The 22641-nt window shown below is 49.1% G+C and overlaps 1 protein-coding gene across 1 annotated transcript in view; it reads right to left on the bottom strand.

Moving 5' to 3' along the window:
- SLIT3 (slit guidance ligand 3) overlaps positions 1-22641 on the bottom strand; it is a 574724-nt gene that overhangs the window by 473952 nt on the left and 78131 nt on the right. The window contains exon 4 of the mRNA XM_045551207.1: positions 4665-4736. Within this exon, the coding sequence (XP_045407163.1) occupies positions 4665-4736 (72 nt within the window). The remainder of the gene's footprint in view (positions 1-4664; positions 4737-22641) is intronic.

Here is a 22641-nt window from a genome sequence, read left to right as displayed (position 1 = left end):
GCATATGCCCCACTCCCAGCAGTTGACTAGCCAGAGTTTACCATCACCATCTTCCACGGAGCACTGACTGAGTGCTATATTCAACACTAATTGCTGTGCCTAGCTGACTTCCAGTTATCCTCCAACAACATAGACAGGTAGGTTCTATTATCGTCTATGTTACTGATGAAGAACCTGAGACCTGGTGAGGTTGAGTAAGCTGCCCAAGGTCTCAGGGCACATAGTCGGTAGCCCCTTAGCACTTTCCCATCACCGTCTCCTCCCAACCTCAGCTCTGGGTCCTGGCACTGAACGGAGCCTAGAAAGAGCAGGAGGGCAGTCCCTGCCCTTGACGACTTTATGATCCGCATCAGCATGGCAGGACGCTAATATTTACTGAGTGCCCAAGGCAGGGAAGAGATCTTGCTGGGTGCTTTGCAGACCACGGTGATATTACCTAAAGCTCAGAGCACGTCCAAGCTCTAGGAGTCTATGGCTCATGCTCTATGTGCTGGAGAACAGAATAAGGGACAGATACACCACTACTACACACGCGTCAGATGGTGCTGGCTCTGGGGGGCGGGTACCCAGCAAGGGCCTGAGAGAAGCCCTGAAAGGTGCATCATCAATCCTTTCTAGCACTTCAGCTCTCCACAGTAGTTAGCATGGCAGTGTGGAATGGCAGGAAACGTGGGGACTCTGCAGAGACACAGACATGCACTGAGTCCCAGTTCCACTGTGTCCTGGTGACACAGCTGGGGTAAGTTAGACAACCTTTCTAAGCTTGAGAAGGATTCCCTTCGCAGGGCTGGCGTGAAGGTTATATCTGAGCATGGAGGCAAAGTGCCCAGTGCAGGGCTGCTTCTTAGACACATGGGACATATGGACACGTAATCTGAACTCTCTGAGCTTTAGCTTTCTCATCTGTAAAATGGGAGCTCTGCTTGAGGCTTAGGCAAGAAACTCATTATACTAGAAACAAACACAGACTCTGGGATCAGGTAACTCAAATTTGAATCCTGGCTCCATCACTAGCTAGTTGTATGATTTTGTTCAGGCTCCTTAACCTTTTTTAGGACTACAGAACAGTGCTAACCACAGTACCTATCCCGTGGGGTTGTTAGAATCAAATGAGTTAGCAGATGTTAAGTGCTCAGAACAGCACCTGGCACGCAACGTACTTGCTAATGCTATTATCTTACAGTGTTACTGTGAGAACCCAAAGTTCTCCATTAAAGCATGGGGAAATGTGTAGAGTAGATGCTCAATAAACTTGCAGACATTTGTTGTTTTCACATTTTGCATCCCTTCTCCTGTCTTTTAATAACAGAATTCACCCTTTCCTGTGGGGAACCCATTCCCCAAACAAGTGGGATGAACACATGACTCCGACTTGAATAATCAGAGGACGTCTGATTAGCAACAGTGATTCGCTTGGACATGGGCATGTGACCAAGCTAAGTAATCAGCATCTACCTTCAGTTCCTTTCTGCAGGACTGTCTGACAAAGTTGCTCTTCACCGGAATTGCTGAATTAGCATGCCAAGACTCTTCTGCTCTAGCTTCACAACACATCCACTGTTCCAAGGACTGGAGGTAATGAGGTGAAGTCCTAATGACACCACTGAACCCCTGGATCCAGCTGTTCCTGAAGCTATAACTACCACTGGACTTCTCAGTAACATGAACTGATATATTTCCTCTTTACTAACTTTAGTCGCATTTCTGCCACTTGCTAGTTAATAGCGGTATTATAATATCATAGCATAGGTTTTCAATACATACTATTTCCCTTCCTAACACTTACCAAAACCCCTTTTGTTACATGAACATAGACTCTCCCAAAGGTATTCTCTGGATAAACACTGAATATTAGGCAGTTTTTGCCTAGAAGACTAATAACAAAAAAAGTAGAGTCCAGAGTGGCTGTTTATTCCACACGGCATACTACGGAGTCGTCAGCCACACAGACTCCACATTTAGCGTGAGAAACGGCTCGCGGGGTCTACTGAGATGCAGTGTTCTTTTAAAACACAGCCAGCGGCGTATGTGTACATGCTCATGATTGCACATTTATTGATTTCTAATTTGTACCCTGCTTATTTCCAAAAAGGCTCTGGAGTGGCTGACAAAATCAGACAAAGACACAAGAGGGTCATTAAGGAAAATCAAAGATCAAGCCCGGAGAGAAAAAAGGGATTGCTGATTATAGCCTAAACCTGGGTTAATATAGCTGCTTCAATAAAAAGTGTGTATATATACTTAGCTCTCAGCTTTCTGGCAGCCACTCAGAATGTGTCATACTAGGGGACGTGGAGAACGGGGCATCCTTCATGTCTGCAGCTCCACACCCAGCACCGAGGCTGGGCTGCAACGGACACCCGGGGAAAAGCCCACTGAAAGAGTAAGTGAATGACTGACTGACTGAATAAATGAATGAACAGTGGATAAAAGAATCAAAGCTCCCTGAGAGCACTGGTTATATCCTTACGCTTATTTCATTCACTTATTCATCTCCCCAATTCAGCCATCACTGACTGAGTGCCTATGAGTGCTGGACTCTGTGCCCAGCCAGTGACCCGGAGAGGGACGGGTAGCAAAATGATTTGAATGTCATCCCTGCCTTCCCTGCTGCAGCCCTCTGGCTTGAAGCTCAATGTAACTGATCTCAAAGCTCCTTGCAACTCCTACTGACCTAGTCCCTTCATGCCTCCTGGAGAAAGGAGATCAGAAACTCAGGTTGTAAAGAAAGTGTAATTGTAACAACAGTTATGTTGGAACGTACACAGCACTGTAAGCCCTAGAAAACGTACACACCACCGTGATCTCACTGGATACTTACAGCTCCTCTGCGAGGTAGACAGCAAGGCGTGGGCGTCTCCCTTTACTGACGATGTTATTTAGGCACAGAAGGGAAAGTGACTCTCCCAAGCTCTCTCAGTTAGAAAGTGGCAGGTAGGACATAACTGAGGGGCTTCCATGCCTGGCCCCCCGGATCTCAGAGACCTGTTATCTCCACCTGAAATTCCTCCTCTGCCTGCATCAAGGCCAGTCCTGCACAAAGTGGGCATTGCCTGACAGCCAAGGGTAGGCTTCCCGAGCAAGAACCAGCCCGCTGACATCCCGCAGCCGGAAAACTCAGACCCCACCCACACAAGCCACCCCGCCTGGCAGGCGGGTTCCCTTTGCCCGGAAACTGATGCTGAGATTCCAGACGGACAGAATACACTGTGCTGTGGTACTTAGTTAAGAACAGGCTGAAAAGGCACGATAAATGCACTGCTGGGTGGAGAGCTGGCTATTAGGTGAGCATTTGAGGGAAGAGCTATACGGGGCAGGGGAAGTTGAAAACTAGCATGGCTTTTGCCATTGCTTATCCAGCTCTGCTGGCCTCCCAGACTGCTGAGCTGCACTTCCGCCCAACCCATCCAGGTGGATCAAGACTGGAAGAGTAGAAAGGGAGCATGGCCTTTCCTACCTTCAGCGAAGTCAGCAAGGAGGACTGAGGCAGAGAAGTGGGGTGCACAGCAAGAGGAGACCCTGACAAAGTACGTGTGTTTTCCAGAGAAGGCAAACAAGGCCACCACGCCACTGAGCACCAGCCAACCCTTGCCTGCTCTTGTCCTAATGAAGTGCTCCTTTAAAATAAATTTATGTATCTCATCTTACGTGTGCGTGTGGTTGTGTGTATTGACACATACAAATATATATTCCTAATTCAGAACTCATTCTTAACTGCACGCACTGACATGTGTTTCCTATTTCCCGATTTATCCCAGAGCCTATATGCAGTGTTGGCCTACATGAGTAGACATTGGGAATGAGAGTGGCCACATCACTGGATCCTCCCTCCCCAGTAATGTTAGAGCCCTCGGCCAGGCTGTAAATCTCGCCGCCTGACTGCTGAGCTGTCGGACACTGTGTCACTCCATTCAGAGAGTCGAGCCTTGGGCAACCCAGTTCACCCATGATCTACACAAGTAACTGCCAGCAGGATTTAAGGTTCACCGTCAGTAATGTGCACTTGCCCGATGCCCACCATACGGGAATCCAGTCTCTACCCTGACAGGCATCTTCAACTCCTGGGCTTCCAAACTCTGATACTGAATAAATGTGCAGAGGTATCTCCAACCTCCCCCCTCGTTATACTCTAGACCGTTGCAGAAAATAAAGCAAAATTCAAGGTGTTTCTTCCCTTTTCCACAAAATCATAGACCTCCAGACCCGGGGTTCCTGGCCTGGCAGTGGTGGGAAGTGGGGACACGGCAGGAGCTGCTCCGGCCAGCAGGGTGGCGAGACTGGCATGTTTTGTCCAAACCCATGTCCTCCGAGACCGCCGGTGTGAACACGCTCATCTCACATGCCCTCAGGGAATTTCCCTGAAGCAAGCTCATATCCAAGTTAAACTGGAGTTTCCTCCCTGCTTGCAAGGGCAGGATCCACTACCCCAAGTCACCAGTCCTCCCTGGCCACTTACACCGCTGGCCCCCGGGAGGAGGAGCCAGACAGCAGGCCTGGAGGTGTGCAAGGGGTAGGGCTGGACACCGCGTCCAACCCGCTCCACGCCAGGGCCTGAGGGCCAAGCCCCACACAGCACAGGGCTCCACACGCTAAGGCAACTGCATTCACCACGTCCCCAAAGCCAGGCAGGGCACGAGGCAGAGACGCAAGTGAACTCTACTCACAGTCGGGCGAGCTTCGGGTTGCTGTGGAAAAGCAGTTCCGGGAGGACTTGGAGCTTATTCTTGTTCAGGCGCCTAAAGAGAGAAAAGAGAAGGAAAGGATGTCAAGGGGACATTAAATCGGATCACATGTATTCAGACGCCACTTCAATCAATCAACAGGTATTAGGGGACTCTAGATCTTTCACTATGGGATGCTCAACACGTGTAAGGCACATTCCATCTTGGCGGAGCTCACAGTCACGTCGGGAATGCGAGGCAAAGGTCAGGCACAAGCAAGACACACGTGTGCGCTGCGCTGCCATTCCTCCAGCCTGTCTTGGAGGGATGTCGCTAATCGATCACAACATGCTTTCCCAGGACCCCAGACGAGACTTTTGAACGTCCTCACCATGAGCTCCAGGTAGCTCTTATCAAGCGATGGAACTGGCATGTGAAATAGACTCCAGAAATACAAATAAAATATCAGAGAAGATATTTCAGATCTGAAATTGGTGGTGGTGGGAGCAGATGGCAGTTGCTATGGGAACAGAGAAGCAGGCATGGCAGGTCACCATGGGTTGAGGGACCAAACGGAATCCCAGCCATTCTGGCTCTTTGGACCAGAGCAGGACTACAGTGTGACTTTAGGAGGTCCTTGGCACTTTTGCCTTTGTGGGCTGCCTTCTCTGTCAAATACTTTTAAATATTATATTTTACAAACTGTGTTGGTATAAAAACAAATGTACTAATATCACATAACATTTATTTTAACTTAAAAGTTCATTTTTGTCTTCAATTCTAAAACAAATTAAAATATTTTCACAGTCCCCCAATAGTATCGTGGCCCTCGGCACTGTCCCCACTGTGCCTGATAGAAAAATCGGCCCTGGGTCAGGGACCAAAGTCTGGGCACTGGGTGAAGCTTGAGGCAAAACTTGGCCCAGCAGAGATGGGCCATGTCAGATGGTGGCAACAGAGCCAATCGGAGTCTCTCTAAACGCCCACAGGACAGAAGGCCATCTGTGTCTTCAAGGGCCACTGAGCCATTGCTATGATCTCCATGAAGGCTGCATTTTGGGGAGCCCCTGTGCATGCTAGTCCCACGGCCCTCCGCTCTAGCAGCCTGACACAGCCCAGTATGGGAAAAGGGAAACCACCCAAGCCACGGTTAAAGCAGACGCCTACAGTGCCCAGAATCTTTGAGACCCAGAGTAGTTTATAGTCTGGATGAATTTTTCCATCTAGAGTAAACCAAGTATGTCCCATTACATGGGGTAACTATGGAATCCCCATCTGAAAACTAAGCAAACTGAGGAAAAGAACAAGTGAGCTTCTCCCCAGCTTCTGGCCCCAAAGCCCAACCCTCCCCCAACCCTGCCACCAAGCAGACATGGTCCCCTGTTGGGGATTTTGCTCCTATTTCCCCACTTTCATCCTAGGTCTTGGGCAAAAACTTGAGAGGAACAGGGGACTACAGGGAGATCAGACAGGATGCAAGAGAGGAGCATTTAAGACACCATGGATCAAGCCCAGTGTCAGAAAGTGATGCTTTCGGGTCACGCCGTGGGTGGGCAGGGGTGGGTCAGAATGCTGCCACAGACTCCTGATGACAAAGAGACAGGAGGAAAGGCTGGGATTTGGACAAATTAAGCTCCTCTATGGTGGCCCGACTCCTACATCAATTTTTTTTTTTAATGTTTTAAAATTATGGTAAAATTCATCATCTTAACAATGGTAAGTTAGTTCGGTAGTGTTGAGTCTACTCACATTGCTGAGCAACTGATCTCCAGAACTTTCTAACCCTGCAAAACTGAAACTTCGTACCCATTAAACAACAGCCCTTCGCTCTGCACTCTCCCAGCCCCCGGCAACCACCACTCTACTTTCTGTCCCTGCGTGTTTGACTCCTGTTCTGACACTGCTGGTGTCTACTCCGTGTGTACCTGACACTAAAGTGGAAAACGTGGGGGGCTCAGGGAAGAGGAGAATGAGGCCGAATCTAGTTCCTAGTTTCAAGCAGTTGATTACAGTCAGTGATAACAGGTGGATGCCCTGGCCCCGGAGGTGTGGCGTTATGACTTCGGGATTGGGGAGAAGGTGTGGCATTATGACTTTGGGATTGGCTGGGGCTGGGCTCAGGGCTGGCTACGCCATGTTCTCAGTGTGGGATCTCAGACAAGTTACTGGCCCTCTGAGGCCGAGCCTTCCATCTGCAAAATAACCCTACTTCTTTGGGCTACAGGGAGTCTAGAATGCCACAGTGTATGCGCAAGCGTTTAGCAGTCACACAGATGACACTAATGGGGTCCTATTTGCATGTCAAACACTCAGCCACATGCTACAGGATCCCAACCACACAGGGGTGGCTCCAGGCAGATTGTTATTAATCCTATCTCGAAGATGAGGAGTCTGAAGTCTAGGGAGGTCACACCACCAAGGCCACAGCGTTAGGAAGTGGTAGTGGCAGGATTTGGACCCAGTCAGTGTGGGTCCAGGGCTCTGGTTCTGAACCACCATGTTATTTGAAGCCTTTCAGTAAGGGACAGCTCCCGCTTCCCCTTTTCCTTTCTTTATTTTTCCTGTTTCTCTTCATCTAGGATTGCCTCCTCCACCCCAGCCTAGACAACGACCCACCCCGGTACCATGCCCTCCCTGAAGAGGACTCTCTTGGAGGTTCCCAATGCAAGAACTGGGTCTCTATGTGGGCCTGTCTGGGACCACCTCCTATTGTCACAGCTGTACAAAGCCTGGTAAAAGTTACATCCAGACGACCGACACTGCAGTCTAGGCGACAATCCTAAAATCCGGCCGCCACCGCCGGCAGTGAGTAGGGTGTCTACTGTGTTAAAAGCCCTAAACCAGAGTCGAAGCTAAAAATAAAACCAGCTTGGCTCCGAGGCTCCTGGAAGGGAAGGAATCGTTTTCAGTTCTTTGCCGGTATTTGTGGCTGGACAAAAATAAAAATGCAACCAAATTTAGCCAATTTGTGCTGTGCCTGCCGCTTCATAAACCCTGAGCGAGGATCCCGGAGCTGTCGGGCTGGGCTCTGCTTCCAAAAGCCTGGGGGCCTTTCCAGCTTCAGCTTGGGTGGGTCGCCTGCTGGTTCTAGAAGGAGCTAGATACTGTGTTTCTAGGTCATTCCAGGATTTGTTCATGTTTACTTTGGGAACAGCCTGGCTCAAAGGGTCTTCCTCAAAAAGCTGATGAAGGTGCCAAGCTGCGCCAGGCGTACTTCCCACATGGCTGCCATGGAAGCAGCCCCAGAACGGGGAAATGAACAGAGTGAGCTGTCCTCCTGACCAAGGCACAGGTGAGTGTGGGGCTGCAGTCGGTGGCTGCTGGCCATGGTGCACTCGTGCCATCTGCTGCTGTTACTCTGGCCCCAGAGGGGGGAATCTCCCGCCATAGTTCAATCTGGAAGTACAGCCATGATTCCTCAATGGACAGCAGGACAGTATGGGACCCGTATGATGACAGAACTGAGGAAGTCAGCAAATGGGACGTGGGCCAGGTTAATGATGGGATAAGGCCCTCTCCAAGATCAAAACTCCTTCTCAGCTTTCCTGCTGGAACAGTGAGGAGCATAAAGGTCAAAACCCCACTGGCTGGTGAGTTGCACGGTCCTGCTGCTTTTCAGCCCGAACTGTGAAGCTCCAAGAAACAGACCCTGGTCTTTGTGGAACCACTGAAGGCCTTCCTCAATGCAGCCTGGGTGTGAGATATAAAACTAGAGGATTTTGCCACTTTGTTTATAGAATTCATCCATTTATCCATCCACATATCCACCCATCTAGCCAACCATTCATCCATCCATCCATCTAACCACCACTGACCCATCCGTCCAGAACGTCACATGCTAGGGAGGAGACAGACATGAAGACAAAAAATTGCACCATGATCCTATAAGCAGAGGTGTTATGGCAGCACAGTGGAGGGGCAGCTAACCCAGTCCTGGTTAAAATAAGGCTTCCCAAAGAAAGCAACTTTGAGTTTGGTTCTGAAGGATGTGTGACTCTTCAGAAGACAGAGACAGAGAGTTCTGGACTTAGAGAGCAGCGTGTGCATGCCTGTGCAGGGCACTTGGGAGAGAGGCTTGCACTGCTAGAACACGGAGGTGACTTGAGAACACAGCAGTGAAGGTGCACAACTAGGCAGAGTCACAACATGAGGGACCTTGTAGGTCACAATAAGGAACTTGGGCTTGTCTTTCTACTTAGAGTCAGTGAGAGCCAAAGACAGGGCTTGGGCAAGGGAGTGATAATCTGGTTTGGATTTTAGAAAGTTCTCTCAAGTAGCAGTAAACCTAGTTGGGAAGAGGGTGACACTGGAAACCAGTTGAGAGGGTGCTTGAGTAATCCACATGGCTATGGGGAGACCTGATTAAGGATGCAAGTGGTCTGGAGTGTAGATGATAGAAGTGAGTTACAATCACCGAGTTTGATGACTGAATATTTGTGAAAACTGAGGGAGTTACAGGAATGGAGGCATTAAAAGCGGCTCCCTGGGCTCCAGCTTGGGTAATATCAGTCAAAATTACCAATCACCAAGGAAACGAACAGAGAAGGGAGGAACACCATGCAGAAGGTGGTGTGTTTGGATTCAGGATTTCTGTAACTCAAGTATGTTCTTACAACAGTCGTAGCTAGTGATATTACTGAAACCATGAGTCAGGCATTTTACTAAGCACTTTACATGTAATATTTAATCCCCATGGCAACACTTGGAGGCCAGTACTCTTAGTATCCCTATAATAAGGAAACAGAGGCCTAAGAAGGTTAGGAGCTTGCCCAAAGTCAAAGCTGACCCGATTGCTGGTGATGGGACTTGAACCCAGAAGGCTGATGCTAAACCTGTGCTCTTAACTACTAGGTATAATGATAACATTTCATTTTGCACTTTGTTAAAAACTATCTTAACCTAATGTGTGGGTCTCATCTTCCCATTAAGCTCTGAAGGTCCTTAAGAGTGGGAAATGCAGCCAACGTGTCCTTTGTGTCCCAACAGCAGCCAACACAGTGCCAGGCACACAGGGACCTTCCAGGGGGGCCTGATGAATTTCATGAATACATGGAAAGGTAGGAATGGCCAACTAGGGGAGCCTGATGGACCAACAGCCTTCCTGGGGAAGGAAGCCGTCCCGTTCAGGGGTGCACAGGACGCCTACAGGGCCCGCCTGCTTGAGTCTGCCTTCATCCTCCAGAAACTTCTTAAAGACTCGGCTTCCAGACTTCTCTGCCTCACTGATGAGCAAGGCAAAAGGGGGTGGGGGGCTTACTGCTTCCCCTCCCTAAGGAAGGAACAGGGGTGGGGGCCTCCGGCCTGGGCATGGCTGCAGCACGGCCCTTCCCTTCCTTTCCTCGGGGAGGTACGGACTGTCCGGCTGCCTGCTGAGGCCTGCGGGAGGGACAGGGCCGAAGTGTGCTAACCCCTGAAGGTCACCAGACGGCTCGCTTTAGTAATGGACTCAACGGGTTCCCCTTCCCCAGGCAGTTCTTGGATTCTGTCTCTGTCTACTGGTCCTTTCAGAAACACCCAGGACTCTAAGCAGCAAGGGCCAAACTGGCTTGTTACCCACGATAGACGCTGCATGCCACCCCAGAGGCGAGAGGGAGACAGGCAAGGCTTCCTGCGAGCTGCCACGCCAGGCCAGCGAGCCCCAGGACAGCGGCAGGCTCCAGGGCAAGGGCAGAACCAAGCTGCAAAGGCCTCGAACCTCAGCTCAGAGGCGGCATCACCACCAACGAGGATGTACAGATGTCACTATCAATCAGGGGCCAAGAACTTGAACTCTGGAGGGTCAAAAGAGCAGAGAACCCTGATTTCGAGCTGCTTCCACCAGCTATTTGCTGTAGCCACTGATGACCTCACGCTTGCTTGGTTTTCCCACCTGCCAAATAAAACCAAGTCAGGCTTTTTCCTGCTATGCCAGGTTTCGTACGGCACATTGGATGTCACCTGATCAATTCGGTAAGGAACCTGTTTGTGACGGCTGTTGGTATATCCCACTGTCAGGATCAGGAATGGCCCCCACATGTGTGGCAAGGAAACCTCATGGCCTGTAGCCTCAACACCCACGGCCATGTTAGTTGAGTGACCACTGTTCTTTGCCTTTGAGGCTTTCTTTGTCGTGGGGAGGGGATAAACAGCTTTACTGAGATATAACGAGGCTTCTTTTTAACAGCAATTATGGATCAACACAGAATTTATTTCTATAGTTCAGAAGCAAGTGGACCTGAGATTTGTCTTCCTTGGTATTCAGTATTTTCTCCACTACATTTAGGCTGGCTTACGCCCGTTTTGAAAATCAGTTAGTTTGTATAACTTCCAAAAGCCCTAATAGCAATTAAAAATCTCTATTTTTGACATTTCTGTAGGAGAAATAACTCTGTGGTCACAGTCTAAAAATTCTTGTCCCCGAGCAGTTTTCTCCTCGTTGAAGTTGTTTACGAGAACCTTTTTAAAAATAACTTAAAGATTATTTTAGGAACACAATTATTATGTAATAGCCAAACATGTACCTCGTGGGATACCAGAGAAGGCTGAAAGGTTTAACACCTGCGAAGGGCTTTGCAGTGTTTCTCGAGGGCTCGACAAATGGGAGCGGTTGCAGCTACTGTTATCATCATTATCCTCATCCCTGGATGTCTCCAGAGCTCAGAGATACAGAGATTTATTTCTCCTTTGTAGATGACTGTATTGGTCAGCAAGGCAGTAACAAACGAACTCCAAAATCTCACTGGGCTGACGCAATAAACACTCCACACTCACATAAGGGGCCCGTCCCATCACGTGTGACACCGTAGAGAACATGTGGCTTAAGGAGGGAGGGAGGAGGTGCACCTGCTCTTAAACTCCCTTAAGCCAGCAGTGACTTGTGCCACTTCTGTTCTCACATGACTGGCCAGCACATGTCACTTGACATAAACCTAACTGCAAGACGAGCTAGGAGGTCTCCAGGAATTCCTGGCTATTTGGTGACGGCTAGCCTAACCACTAACATGCCTTCAGCATCAAAGTGGCAATGATTGCTTTGTCCTTTTTCCTTCCTTCCTTTTTGTCTGTAAACATAGGGCACTTACCATGTGCTAGCGCCGTGTCGTGTGTTTTACCTGTATTGTCTCACTCTATCCTTAAATCAACTCTTGAAGTAGACATTGCTAAGGTCATTATTTTGGAAAAGGAAACTGAAGCAGAGTGAGGTTATGAGGGTATGTAGCTTACCCAAAGTCACACAGCCGATGCGGCTTGAACGACAGTCTCTCAGACACCAAAACCTGTGATTTGCCATCCTGCGTCCTTAACTTTTTGGTGGTGGGTTGGCCAGGAGGCTGCCCAGTAATCCCAGAAGGGAGGACAGAAACAAGGAATATTTGCCCATTTTATAGCTGGAAAAAGAGAGTCAAATAGACTAGGAAACTGACCCTGTATCACCTTGACCTTACTGTCCAAGGTCTACTTGCTGGCCCTGCCCTGCTCATTTCAGAATAAGGCTCTGAGGGCCCCAGGAGATCACTGCCCAAATGCACAGTTCTGGAGACCTCTGGGGTGTGCCCAGGATCCCACCTTACTGAGCTCAAGCTCAGGACCCCAGCGCGAAAAGAAAGCAAGCACAAAGCCCTCCAAACAAGCCCTTTTGACCTTTCCTGCACCTCACATTGGACTAATTTTCCTCCAATTACATGGCTGTTAGGGAAATGCAAGGCACATCAATGGCCACAGCCTGCCTTGCCTCTGACCCCTGCCCCAGCTGCTGCCGTCAGCCCAAGCACTGTGCATCCAGAAGACCTTGATTTCGGGAGGAAGGACAGTTGGGGGCGGGGGAGGGAAAGGAGGACAGGCGTCCTGTCTGTGCAGCTGCAGTGGAGAACAACTGGCTCTGCAGAGAATGAGTCAAATGGCTCTGAGTGTCCTCTGGTTCCCGATTAGCTAACCTACAGGTCTAAGTCATTGTTGCCTAAAATAATGCAGGGGAACCCCGAATGCTCTAGCCAAGAAGCTGCATGATCTAGGACTAAAGTCAAGAGCTTGGGTCTCTGGGGCTCCCCCAGGAGATTGTACGTGGAACTATATTAGTACATGGAGGGCTCAGACTCCAGGAAAACGTGACTAGGCTGGGAGAAAGCACACATTTATGCATGCATATGAATGCACGCACACATACACACACACACATACACACACACACACAGAGCAGACATAATGCATAAGCAACTTAACAGAGTCATTTATAGCTTCAGAGCTGGCCAGATCCATCCCAAACAGTCAGACCACTTGGCAATGACCAAAGCTCAGATCTTCATAGTGACCTCTTCACCCCACATCACAGTGGGAGCAACAGGGCAGGCAGCTCCCCACATTCAGGAATCAGGTTTCCTTCTGAGATATTGCAGTCTTGCAGCTTTCCCTGGCTCGGGGCTTTTGCACATGCTGTTCCCTTCTCTGGGAATGCTCTCCACTCTGCTATTAGGGTTGTAGCCGCAGAGGCCTTAAGAAGCAGTCAAACTCTGGAAATAAGGATTGGCCGACAGACTGGAGGTGAGGTATGGGAGAGAGGGGCGTCAAGGAGGAGGCAGAGGGTTTGGCCTGTGCACCTAAAACTCTGGAACTGCTGTCATCTGAGATGGGGGAAGACCATGGGTAGAGCAGGGTTGGGTGAACAGGGAACAGATTTGGAAATGTTAAATTTGATATGCCCACATATAGTCAAGTACAGATGCATAATAGACACTGGGATATACAAATCTGGGGTTCAGGGATAAGACCAAGATAGAGTGAGGTAGGTGGTACATAAAGCCATAAACCTGGATGTGGTTACCACGGGAGAAGATAAAGAAGGCAAGAGGAGCATGGACTGAGTCCTGGGGTACACCCTCCATCAGAGACCAGAGCAAGGAGCAAACAGCCCTCGTATGGTGGGAGGAGAAACAAGAGAAACAAGAAGTGGAGTTATCGAGGCCAAGAGAAGAAAGGGTTCCAAAGGAGGAGGCAGGGAGGGAGGAACTGGGTTGTCAGGTGCAGCTGAGAGGTGGAGAAAAATGAGGGTAACATTGGATTAAGCAACACGGAGCTCACTGGTGACCCTGGAAAGAGCCGCTTGTTCCAGAGACGGCATGAACTATTAACTGGCGTGGTTCAAGAAAGAGTAGGAGGAGAAAATAAGGAAAAACAATGATGTTGAGATGTTTTGCAATAAAGGGAGACAAAAAAAAATGGGTTGATAGGAGAGAAGATGGGGTCAAGGGAGATTTTATTGTTTTTATTTTTTTAAATGGAGAAAGTCATGACATGATTATATGCTGATGAGAATGATCCAGAAGAGAAGATAAACCAATGATTCAGGGGACCGGGGTGGGGGTAGGTTTTTAGGGTGAGCCCCCTGAATAGGCGGCAGGGGGAACTGCAGGGCACAGGGACTGTGACTGCCTTCAGCAGGGCCCAAGACAGGTCACCTGGGCAACCGCAGGAAGGCAGGGCCCAGCAGGCAGCAGACGTGCTGGTGGAAGTCTACGGAAGTTCTCTTCCAAGTACTTGTGTTCCCTCAGTGAGAAAGGAAGCCAGATTATCAGCGAGACCACGGTGGGGGAGGAGGTGTTTGATGACCGAGAAAAGGTGGTGAGAAACCATTGTCTAGGCAAGGCTGGAGGGTTGCCAGGTGAGAGCATGTGTCCACCTGAGGGTAGTGGCCACCAGTTGCAAGAGAGATTTGTCCACAGAAACGTGTCTTTCTTCAGCCACATTCAAGTTCCCTGGGTGAGAGGGTGCAAATGACAGAAGGTTGAATTCAGCCACGGCTGGGGTGTTTCCCAGCAACCGTGGCAGAGAGAGAGGGGCTGGGGAGCCCAGGAAAAGTGCCAATAGCCATTACGAATATGGCCCGTGAAGTCCACGCTGGGTAAGAGGGGTGGCCATTAGGCAGCTGAGGGATGGTGACGAGATGACAGAGTCTGTGAATTATCAGCCCCCACAGGGTCCAAGGGCTCTTGGACAAAGCATAGGACTGGGGCTTAGCGAAGCTATGCTATATAACCCTAGATGTGCCCCTAATACACCACGGCACCTGAGCCTTGGTTTCCCCCATCAACAGAATTGGTGGGTTGGATGAGACGGTCCCTAAGACCACCCACTCTCTATCCTCCTCATTCTGGGAGATGGAAGGGTACTTGGATTCTAAGTCCAGCTCTCAATGAGCTGTGTGGCCTTGGGATTTAACCTCGCAATGTCTTGGGTTCGTCGTGTGAAAAATGGGCATAACAATACCTACTAGAATATCCACTCAAGTGCTCAGTGCCATTAGAAGAGGGATTTTTGTCTGTCTGTTCACTGCAACTCATAGCCCAGCTACTAGTAGGTGTTCAGTAAATATTTGCTGATTGGTTAGTTGAATGAATGAGTGAGTGAATATCTATTTCACCTGCCTCACAGAATTACTGAGGAACAGCTGAGATGGAGACAGTAAACTCTGCAGAAAACTGAGAGTGCTGTGAGTCATCACGCCGTGCTGCCCAAGCACCCCTGTGCCGGCTCTTCCACTTCAGCTATTGAAAACACAGTCTTTCACCAAGAACCTTCCAGAGTATTACAGTCACAATCACAACAGCACAAATCAAGCATCTGACCCCCACCCTGCTTGAAAGAGGGTTCTGAGAGTTTTCAGCACGAAGCCCACACCTGCTGATTTGGGCCGCGGGGTGAGGAGGGAAGCAGGGTGGCTTCGGAGCAGAGAGAAGGTGGGTCAGGGTGAGGGTCCCCACAAGAGGAGGGACCATCAGGGTGAGGTCTCTATTAACATGTCAGCCAAGTGAGGGGGGGGCAAAGGAAAAGGCAGAAGGTCCCCAGAGGCTAACTTTCTTTTCCATGTGGCCTGGGAATGAATATGGAAGAGCTACGTTGGGGCAGGAAGAGCGATGGAGAATTCCTCAGAATTCAGCATGGACGCTAAGCATGCACTGAGCAGCCTGTGGGTTATGTGGAGTCAGTTCTACTAGGAATTAAGATAAAAGTACTTTTTCCCCCTTAAAATCCCCCAAACGATGCAGCGAAGCTGGTTCTAAATAGCATGGCATGAGCACAGCTCACAGACCCTCCACGTTCTCTCTGGGTTATTCTAGGCCCTTCCTCTGGGTCTCCAACCCCTTTGACCCACAGGTAGGAAACTGACAGATGCAAATTGAAAGAGAAACACTCCAGCTAGCAGATGTCAGGCAGGGCAGGTGCGACTCAGCACAAATTTTCTGGAAGTGCACTGTTTAAAATGATCCCGCTTGAACCCACTGGCCTTTCCTTTTGTTCTGAGCAAGTTCAAAGTGAGGCAGAAAAACGTCCTGACAGTAAAAGATTCAAACATTCCTAGCTTGTGAATGACAAATTCCTCTTTCATTTCTGTTCTAAACACTGGCTCTCTGCAAGATCTGTTAATGACGGCGCTTCTCAGTGTTTATCCAGGCATTCAGATCTGTATTTACATATCTAGCAACAGAAAGAGATCTTCTCAGCCTTCTCTTGTGTGAGCCAAAGAATGCAGAGTAATTATCTGTGACCAGTGCTCATCTATAACTAATTAGAATTTTACTTTCTCATAGCATTTCTTCCCTGACTCAGGTCCAAGATATTTTTTTTCCTTATTATATTTTCCTAGAAAAGGAAGATACCTAGACAGTATTAGAACTGTACGATGGAAAGGAGCAGGGTAAAAGGGGAAGAAGGGGCCCTCTCGAGATTGCATTATCACCTTGATCTGATTGACTCTTCCTGTCCGTATTCCCTTTTTCTTTGAATATTTTTCCAGCATGGGAAGGATTTCTCAACCCTCTGGCTATTGCATTTGAACTGTAGTCTGCAGAAATAGTTTAAAAGCCCCCTCTCACCTCTCCCACTCCCACCTCAGGCGAGCAGTTCCACGTCCCAACCACAGCTTTGCGATCCCATCCAAACTCGCTGGCGTCTCAAACTGAATCCCAGATGTTCACTTAGAAATAAAGGAATGGCCCAAGAACCAGTGCTCCTCACAAATAGATTCCAGGTGTGTTGGCCTCTGGACTGCTATCTCTCTCTTCCTCTGTTTCTCTCTCTCTCACACACACACACACACCAGTTCCATCCTGAAAAGAATTTCACCCCATCTCCAGAGGTACAGCTAGAGCTAGCACAGGAGGGATCAAGCTAGGTACCTAGGTACCCAACATGAACTACATCTTTTCAACTGTGGACCATGGCAGGGGCCCCAAAGGCATGCTCCTTTGCCTTCAGTGATCAAAATCATGATGCATTCCTGTTCAAACTCATCTTGGGCCTGAAAGAGCTTACAATTTCTAAACTATCAGAATTGTCATCATTTTCCATTATCAACCATAGCTGCCTCCTGTGTTCCTATGTGCTATGGTCTGAATGTTTCTCTTCCCACAAAATTCATGTTGAAATCCTAATCCCTAAGGTGATGACATTAGGAGATAATGACTTTGGGAGGAGATCAGGTCACAGGGATGGAATCCTCATGAATGGGATTAGTGCCCTTATATAAAAGACCTCAGAGAGCTCCCTTGTCCCTTCCACCCTGTGAGGACACAGCTAGAAGGTGCCATTTATGAACCAGAAACAGAATTATCATCAGAAACTGAATCTGCTGGCACGTTGATCTTGGACTTCTCAGCCTCTGTAACTGTGAACAGTAAATTTCTGTTGTTTATAAGCCTCCCAGTCTATGATATTTTGTTTATCACAGCCCAAATGGACTAAGACTATGCAACTCATCTTACTGCAAATTTAATAAGCATCTATTGTTTACCTACCTGGGGCTGAACAATGTAGGGAAGGGAAAAAAAGAGAAACAGCAAGATCTGCTCTCACAGAACTCAGAGTCCCTTGAAAGAGCAAATTTCAAGTCATTCAATTATCAATTAAGAGATTCAATGTTTACTAAGTGCCTATTGTATGTCGTGCTCTGAGATAGAAAATCCAACAAGACCTCCTCCTTAAGGAACTTACAGTCTAGTGGGGGAGGAAGCTGAGCCCGCCACTGCCGCGGGAGCATGTGATGTGTGCTAAGAAAGCAGGAAACACAGGAAGCTGAGGGCTTTCCAGGACAGGGCACAGTGTGAGGGCATCATGACCCCTGGAATGAATCCACACAGAGGTAAGAGGGAAGACTGGACAGGTGGGATGGAGGTATGGGGGCTTGCAGGAGGCCAGCAGGTCCCCAAATGCAGCTGACCCACCTCTCGAGATTTCAGAGGGCAAATAAAAGCACAAGCATTTTCATTCAAATCATATTTTCTACATTTTTACAAAAATGTTTAACTCTCTCATAGCCATTATTATAATACTTAAGGAGAGTCTAAGGAAAAACAAAGGAAGTCAACTTAAAGTCAAATTAAGGAAAATAATAAATGACAACAGGTGTCACGTGGATTATCAAAAACTTTGGGGAACACTGCGCTGCTTCGTGGCTGGTCACTGAGGCTTCCTGGGCAGGACAGGCGTGAAGGAAGCTGGACGGGGGAAGAGACCTTGGGCAGCGGCACACAGGATGTGAGGGGGTTGAAAGGGCAGTTGACAAAAGCAAACATGACAGAGACCACGGTGTGAGGCAAAGGGGACCAAAGCTAGGAATGAATCAAAGAACAGGAGGTGACAAGGTCAGACTTGGTGGCACAGTGGATGCAGATGATTGGAAAGAGACAGGGCACAGTATTCACAGATTGGTTCACTGTTTCCAGTTCTTCCCTCCTTCCCTGTTAAAGAACGATACACCCGGGCTTTGGCCACGTGCCTCTGGCCCACTACAGTGGGCAGCGTCTATTTCCTTGCCCCACTGACGCTGGGCTTGGTCCACAGAAGGTTGGTGGACATGATGAGAGCGGAGGCTTTAAATGTGCATCAAAAAAAAATATGCCTTGGATAGCCACGAGTCCTAGGAGGAGGAGAAGTCACAAGGCAGAGCCTGAACCGAATTTGCAGCCTGAGTCCAAGCCCACCTGAGCCGAGTCCAGCTGAAATCAGCCAAACCCAGCCAGACCATGACACATATGCGAGGAAAATACACCACAGGCCACTGAGATGCTGAGGGTGTTTGGTCGGAAGGGAAAACTAACACACAGAGGAGGGGGACGGGGTGAGACCACAGTAGTCTCATCAACGGTCTCCCTGTTCCTATTCTTTCTCCTACACCCTATCTCCCCTAGCAGCTAGAGTGATCATTTCAAAATCCACGTTAGTCACCATTCATTCAAAACCTCCCAATGGCTCCCAGCTCACTCAGAGTGAAAGTCAAAGTCCTCACGACGGGAAACACACTCCTACATGATCTGTCCACCTCCCTATCCCTTTACCCCTCAAAACTCACCTACCACTCTCCCACTTTCTCACTCCGTTCCAACCACATGGCGTCCCTGCTACTTCTGGAACACATCAGGGTGCACCCTGCTTTGGTCCTCTTCCTTGCTCTCTTCTTCCTAGACAACACGTCCCTCTATATTCCAGTAGCTGACATCTTCCCCGCCTTCAGGTCTCTGCTCAGATGTCTCTTCCCCAGGGGATCGTCCCTGACCATCCATCAACACTGCAACTCCATCCCTGCGCTCTCCGACTCACTGCTCCGCTCGCTTTCTTTCAAAACATTGATCTGACCTCTTAGGTATTTTACTTATTCTGTTTGCTGTCTGTCATTTCCCACTAGAGTAGAAGTTCCATGTGGGTAAGGATTTTTTTTTTTCTATTCCCACTGTATTTCCAGCACCAAGAACACTGCCTGGCACATGACACAATAAATATTTGCCAAATTAATGCATCAAAGAAACATCGAGGTTTCTACCCAGGGACAACGGGCATAGGAGTGATGGCTTTGAAAGATTCGGAGGCTTGGAAGGAGAAGCGGGTGTGGAAGGAAGCAAGAGCAGGCAAATGAAGCTGCCAAGATGGCAAGTGACTGGGAAAGACCAAGGAGACGCAGGGCATCGTGCACTTGGCAGGAAGAGCTAAGCCGTGAGCACCAGGAGGGCATGTCGTTTACTACTCAGCACAACGGACTGAACTCACCACGTCTCAGTCTTCTCACCTGTTAAATGGAAAGAATACAAACACCTCCCTCCCAAGGGAATTGTGAGGATTAACTGAGATAATGTGGATGGCTCAGCACCCTGCCTGGTGTCCAACGGGTGCTCAACACCTGGCTGCAGGTAAGACGGCACCCCCACTTCACGGAGAGTCTGTCAGCAGAGACAGAAGACGGCAGCCCCGCGAGGCGGCAGGCAGCAGAGTGTGGGGTTATAAAAGGCTCCAGGGGAATCGGGGTGTGGAAAGAGAAGAGGAGCAGAGGGAAGCCCAGAAGCTGCAGGGAGGAAGTGGGAACAGCCCTGGCTGCTCTGGGAGGAGGCCAGCGTGGCTGGAGAGGCCCTCCGGGAGGTCACAGTGGAGTCCGACAGGGAGAGGAGCAAGTATGTGTGTGGGGAGGGGACAGAGGGGCCGGCAGCGGTGGAAATTGGGCGGTGGAGTTCTCTACCATCAGTCTCCTGACTGGGTATCGACTGCACTTAACAGGGAACTCCTGCAATGAATGAATCCAACCCGCGTCTCCCTGTGGGAGTCCCATGGACACGGCCATCTCCCTCCTCCCTGAGCCTGGTCCCCGTCTTGGGGACAGCGCCTCTTTCATGCTTCACTGCTTTTCACTTGAGACTCCCCACGTGCACTCAGTCGCTAAACACTGTGAGCTCTGCCTCTCTAAACACACCAGACCATTCTCTTCCCCTGACTCCCCCAGTCCAGGCTGCCAGGGTCTCCCTCTGCGTCAATGAAAGTGGCTTTCATTGGCCCCTCTCTCTAGTCTCACCCTCACCCTCCCACCCAACTCTTTATTATAGGTGGAACAGTCTCCCTATAATAAAACCTAATTATATTGTTCCCCTCCTGGAAATCCTTGAGTAGCTTCCCCCTTGCCCTCAGAAAATCATCAAAGCTTCTTAATACTACTTGCTGTGTGTCATCTGTCCCTCTGTCCCCCAGCCATGCTGACCTTCATTCAGCTCCTGAATGTTAGCCTGTGTCCTCTTGTCTCTGGGCCTTACAAGTGTTGTTCCTTCTATCTGGAACACTTTTCCCTCATCCTCTGCTTCATTACTGCCTATTCAGCCTCCAGGTCTCAGCTGACAAGGCATCTATTCCAGGAAGTCGGTCCAATGCCCCGTCTACTCCAAGAGTTCTTTGTCATTATTTTGCTATAGTGCAATCTCCTATTTACTTGTCTTTTTCATCATAGCGTGAGTGCAGGGCAGCAAATGTTTTCTGTAAAGAGCTAGACGGTAATTACCTTGGGCTTTGTAGGCCCTACGCTGTCCTTCACAACTCAATTCTGTTGATGTTGCATGAGAACAGCCATAAACAATACATAAATGAATGAGCATGGCTGAGTTCCAATAAAGCTTTATTTATAAAAACAGGCAATGGGCTGAATTTGGCTCACAGGCTATAGTTTGCAGACTCCTTCTCTAGATTGTCACTGTATCTCTGGGCCTAGAAGAGTACCTGGCACATGAAAGGGGCCCATACAGATTTCTTAAATAAAGAAGGAGAGACTGAATGAACGTATGAATAAACGAATGGTGCATTTCAAAGGCCAAGCTAACCTTGTTTGAAAAACTTTTTCCCTAGAATCAGATTCATGTTTTAGGAACTGTGTCTTTTCTTGTGCCTTCATGTCTGAAGTCCTGCCCAGGAATAATACTAATATTTATTGAGTACCACTCTTTTAAACACTTTACAATGATTAATCCATTTCATTCTCAAAATAACCCTATGAGCTATGAGCTACTACTATCCCCAATTTGCATAGGAGGAAACCCCAGAAAGGTTTCTCAAAGATGGGGCTGTGCCTTGCTCTTGGCAGAACCCTCCTTCCCTAGTGACCCTGGCTCAGTGCCTGGAATCTAACACCCTGGCTGGGCTTCTTCCTCCAGGGTCTTTGTGGACAGCCTGAATCCACGCCTCCCCTTGCCCTGCTCAGCCCACGCACGGTGCCACCCACCTGGGGCTGGACGGCAAATGCAGATTGCTGCCTGCCTCGCCCTCTGATTCCCTATCCAGACTCTGCAGGGGCTGACGCTGCTTCCCCCGTGCAATGGGTTCATCTCTGCTCTGGGCCCCACTGACCCTTTGAGCTCCATTCTATCACTTTGTCCTTCTCTCACCCTTTTTTCTGCCCTGCAAGGAAGTTCTAATACCAGCCCGACACGTTTCAAAGGCCAATGTACAATATGACACGTTTCAAAGGCCAACGCACAATAGGTTACATCTAGAACTTAAAAAGTGTGAGAAAAATCCAAGAGATGAGAAATGCTCTGAGAGAAGCAGTAGCGAGCTCAGCGGTCTTCCTAGGGAGATTCGGCCAATTACCGAAAACGCTTCTTTTGGCTGAAAAGCTCGCCCCTGAATCAGACTTGGGGAAGAACACGCTGTAATGTTAAACCCCAAAGGGCCGCTCTTTGCTCAGAGGCCTTGATTTCATCTGCGATTCCTCGATGGTTATCTGAAGTTCGCTACCCGCGAGGATGGAAGGGCTCCCAACAAAAGCAGATCCCTCGTTGAGAAGGGGGAGGCAGCACTTCCAGCCTGAATTTGTCTTTTCTCTCTTTTCCGGACTGGGTCTTTGCCTGTCACCCTGAACTGAGCAGCCCGCGGCAGCGCTGGCTTCAGTCTGACTTAGGAGCCGCCCATAGGTACCGCTGTGGCGAGATGCGGGGCTCGGATGTTAATTGCCCATCAGCGTCTGTGCAAGCTGCACCTCCGTTAAAAGACAAGAGCGAGAACGTGAGCCGCCGATACCTGGGAGTCCGGCTACCGACACACGTGGAAACCATCCAGGGAGACCTCAGGTTCAATCCGCAGCTTGGCCACATATTTATTTCTCACTAAAATAACATCTGGCTTTCATTTTTTGGTGACAACTCGTTTGGACAAGACCTTGAGTAGGTTAAAAAAAAAAAATTAGACTTTCCACCCTTCCCCCCCA

This window comes from Lemur catta, chromosome 5 (assembly GCF_020740605.2).
Source record: "Lemur catta isolate mLemCat1 chromosome 5, mLemCat1.pri, whole genome shotgun sequence".
Lineage (NCBI taxonomy): Eukaryota > Metazoa > Chordata > Mammalia > Primates > Lemuridae > Lemur > Lemur catta.
This window is presented reverse-complemented; position numbering and strand designations above follow the sequence as displayed.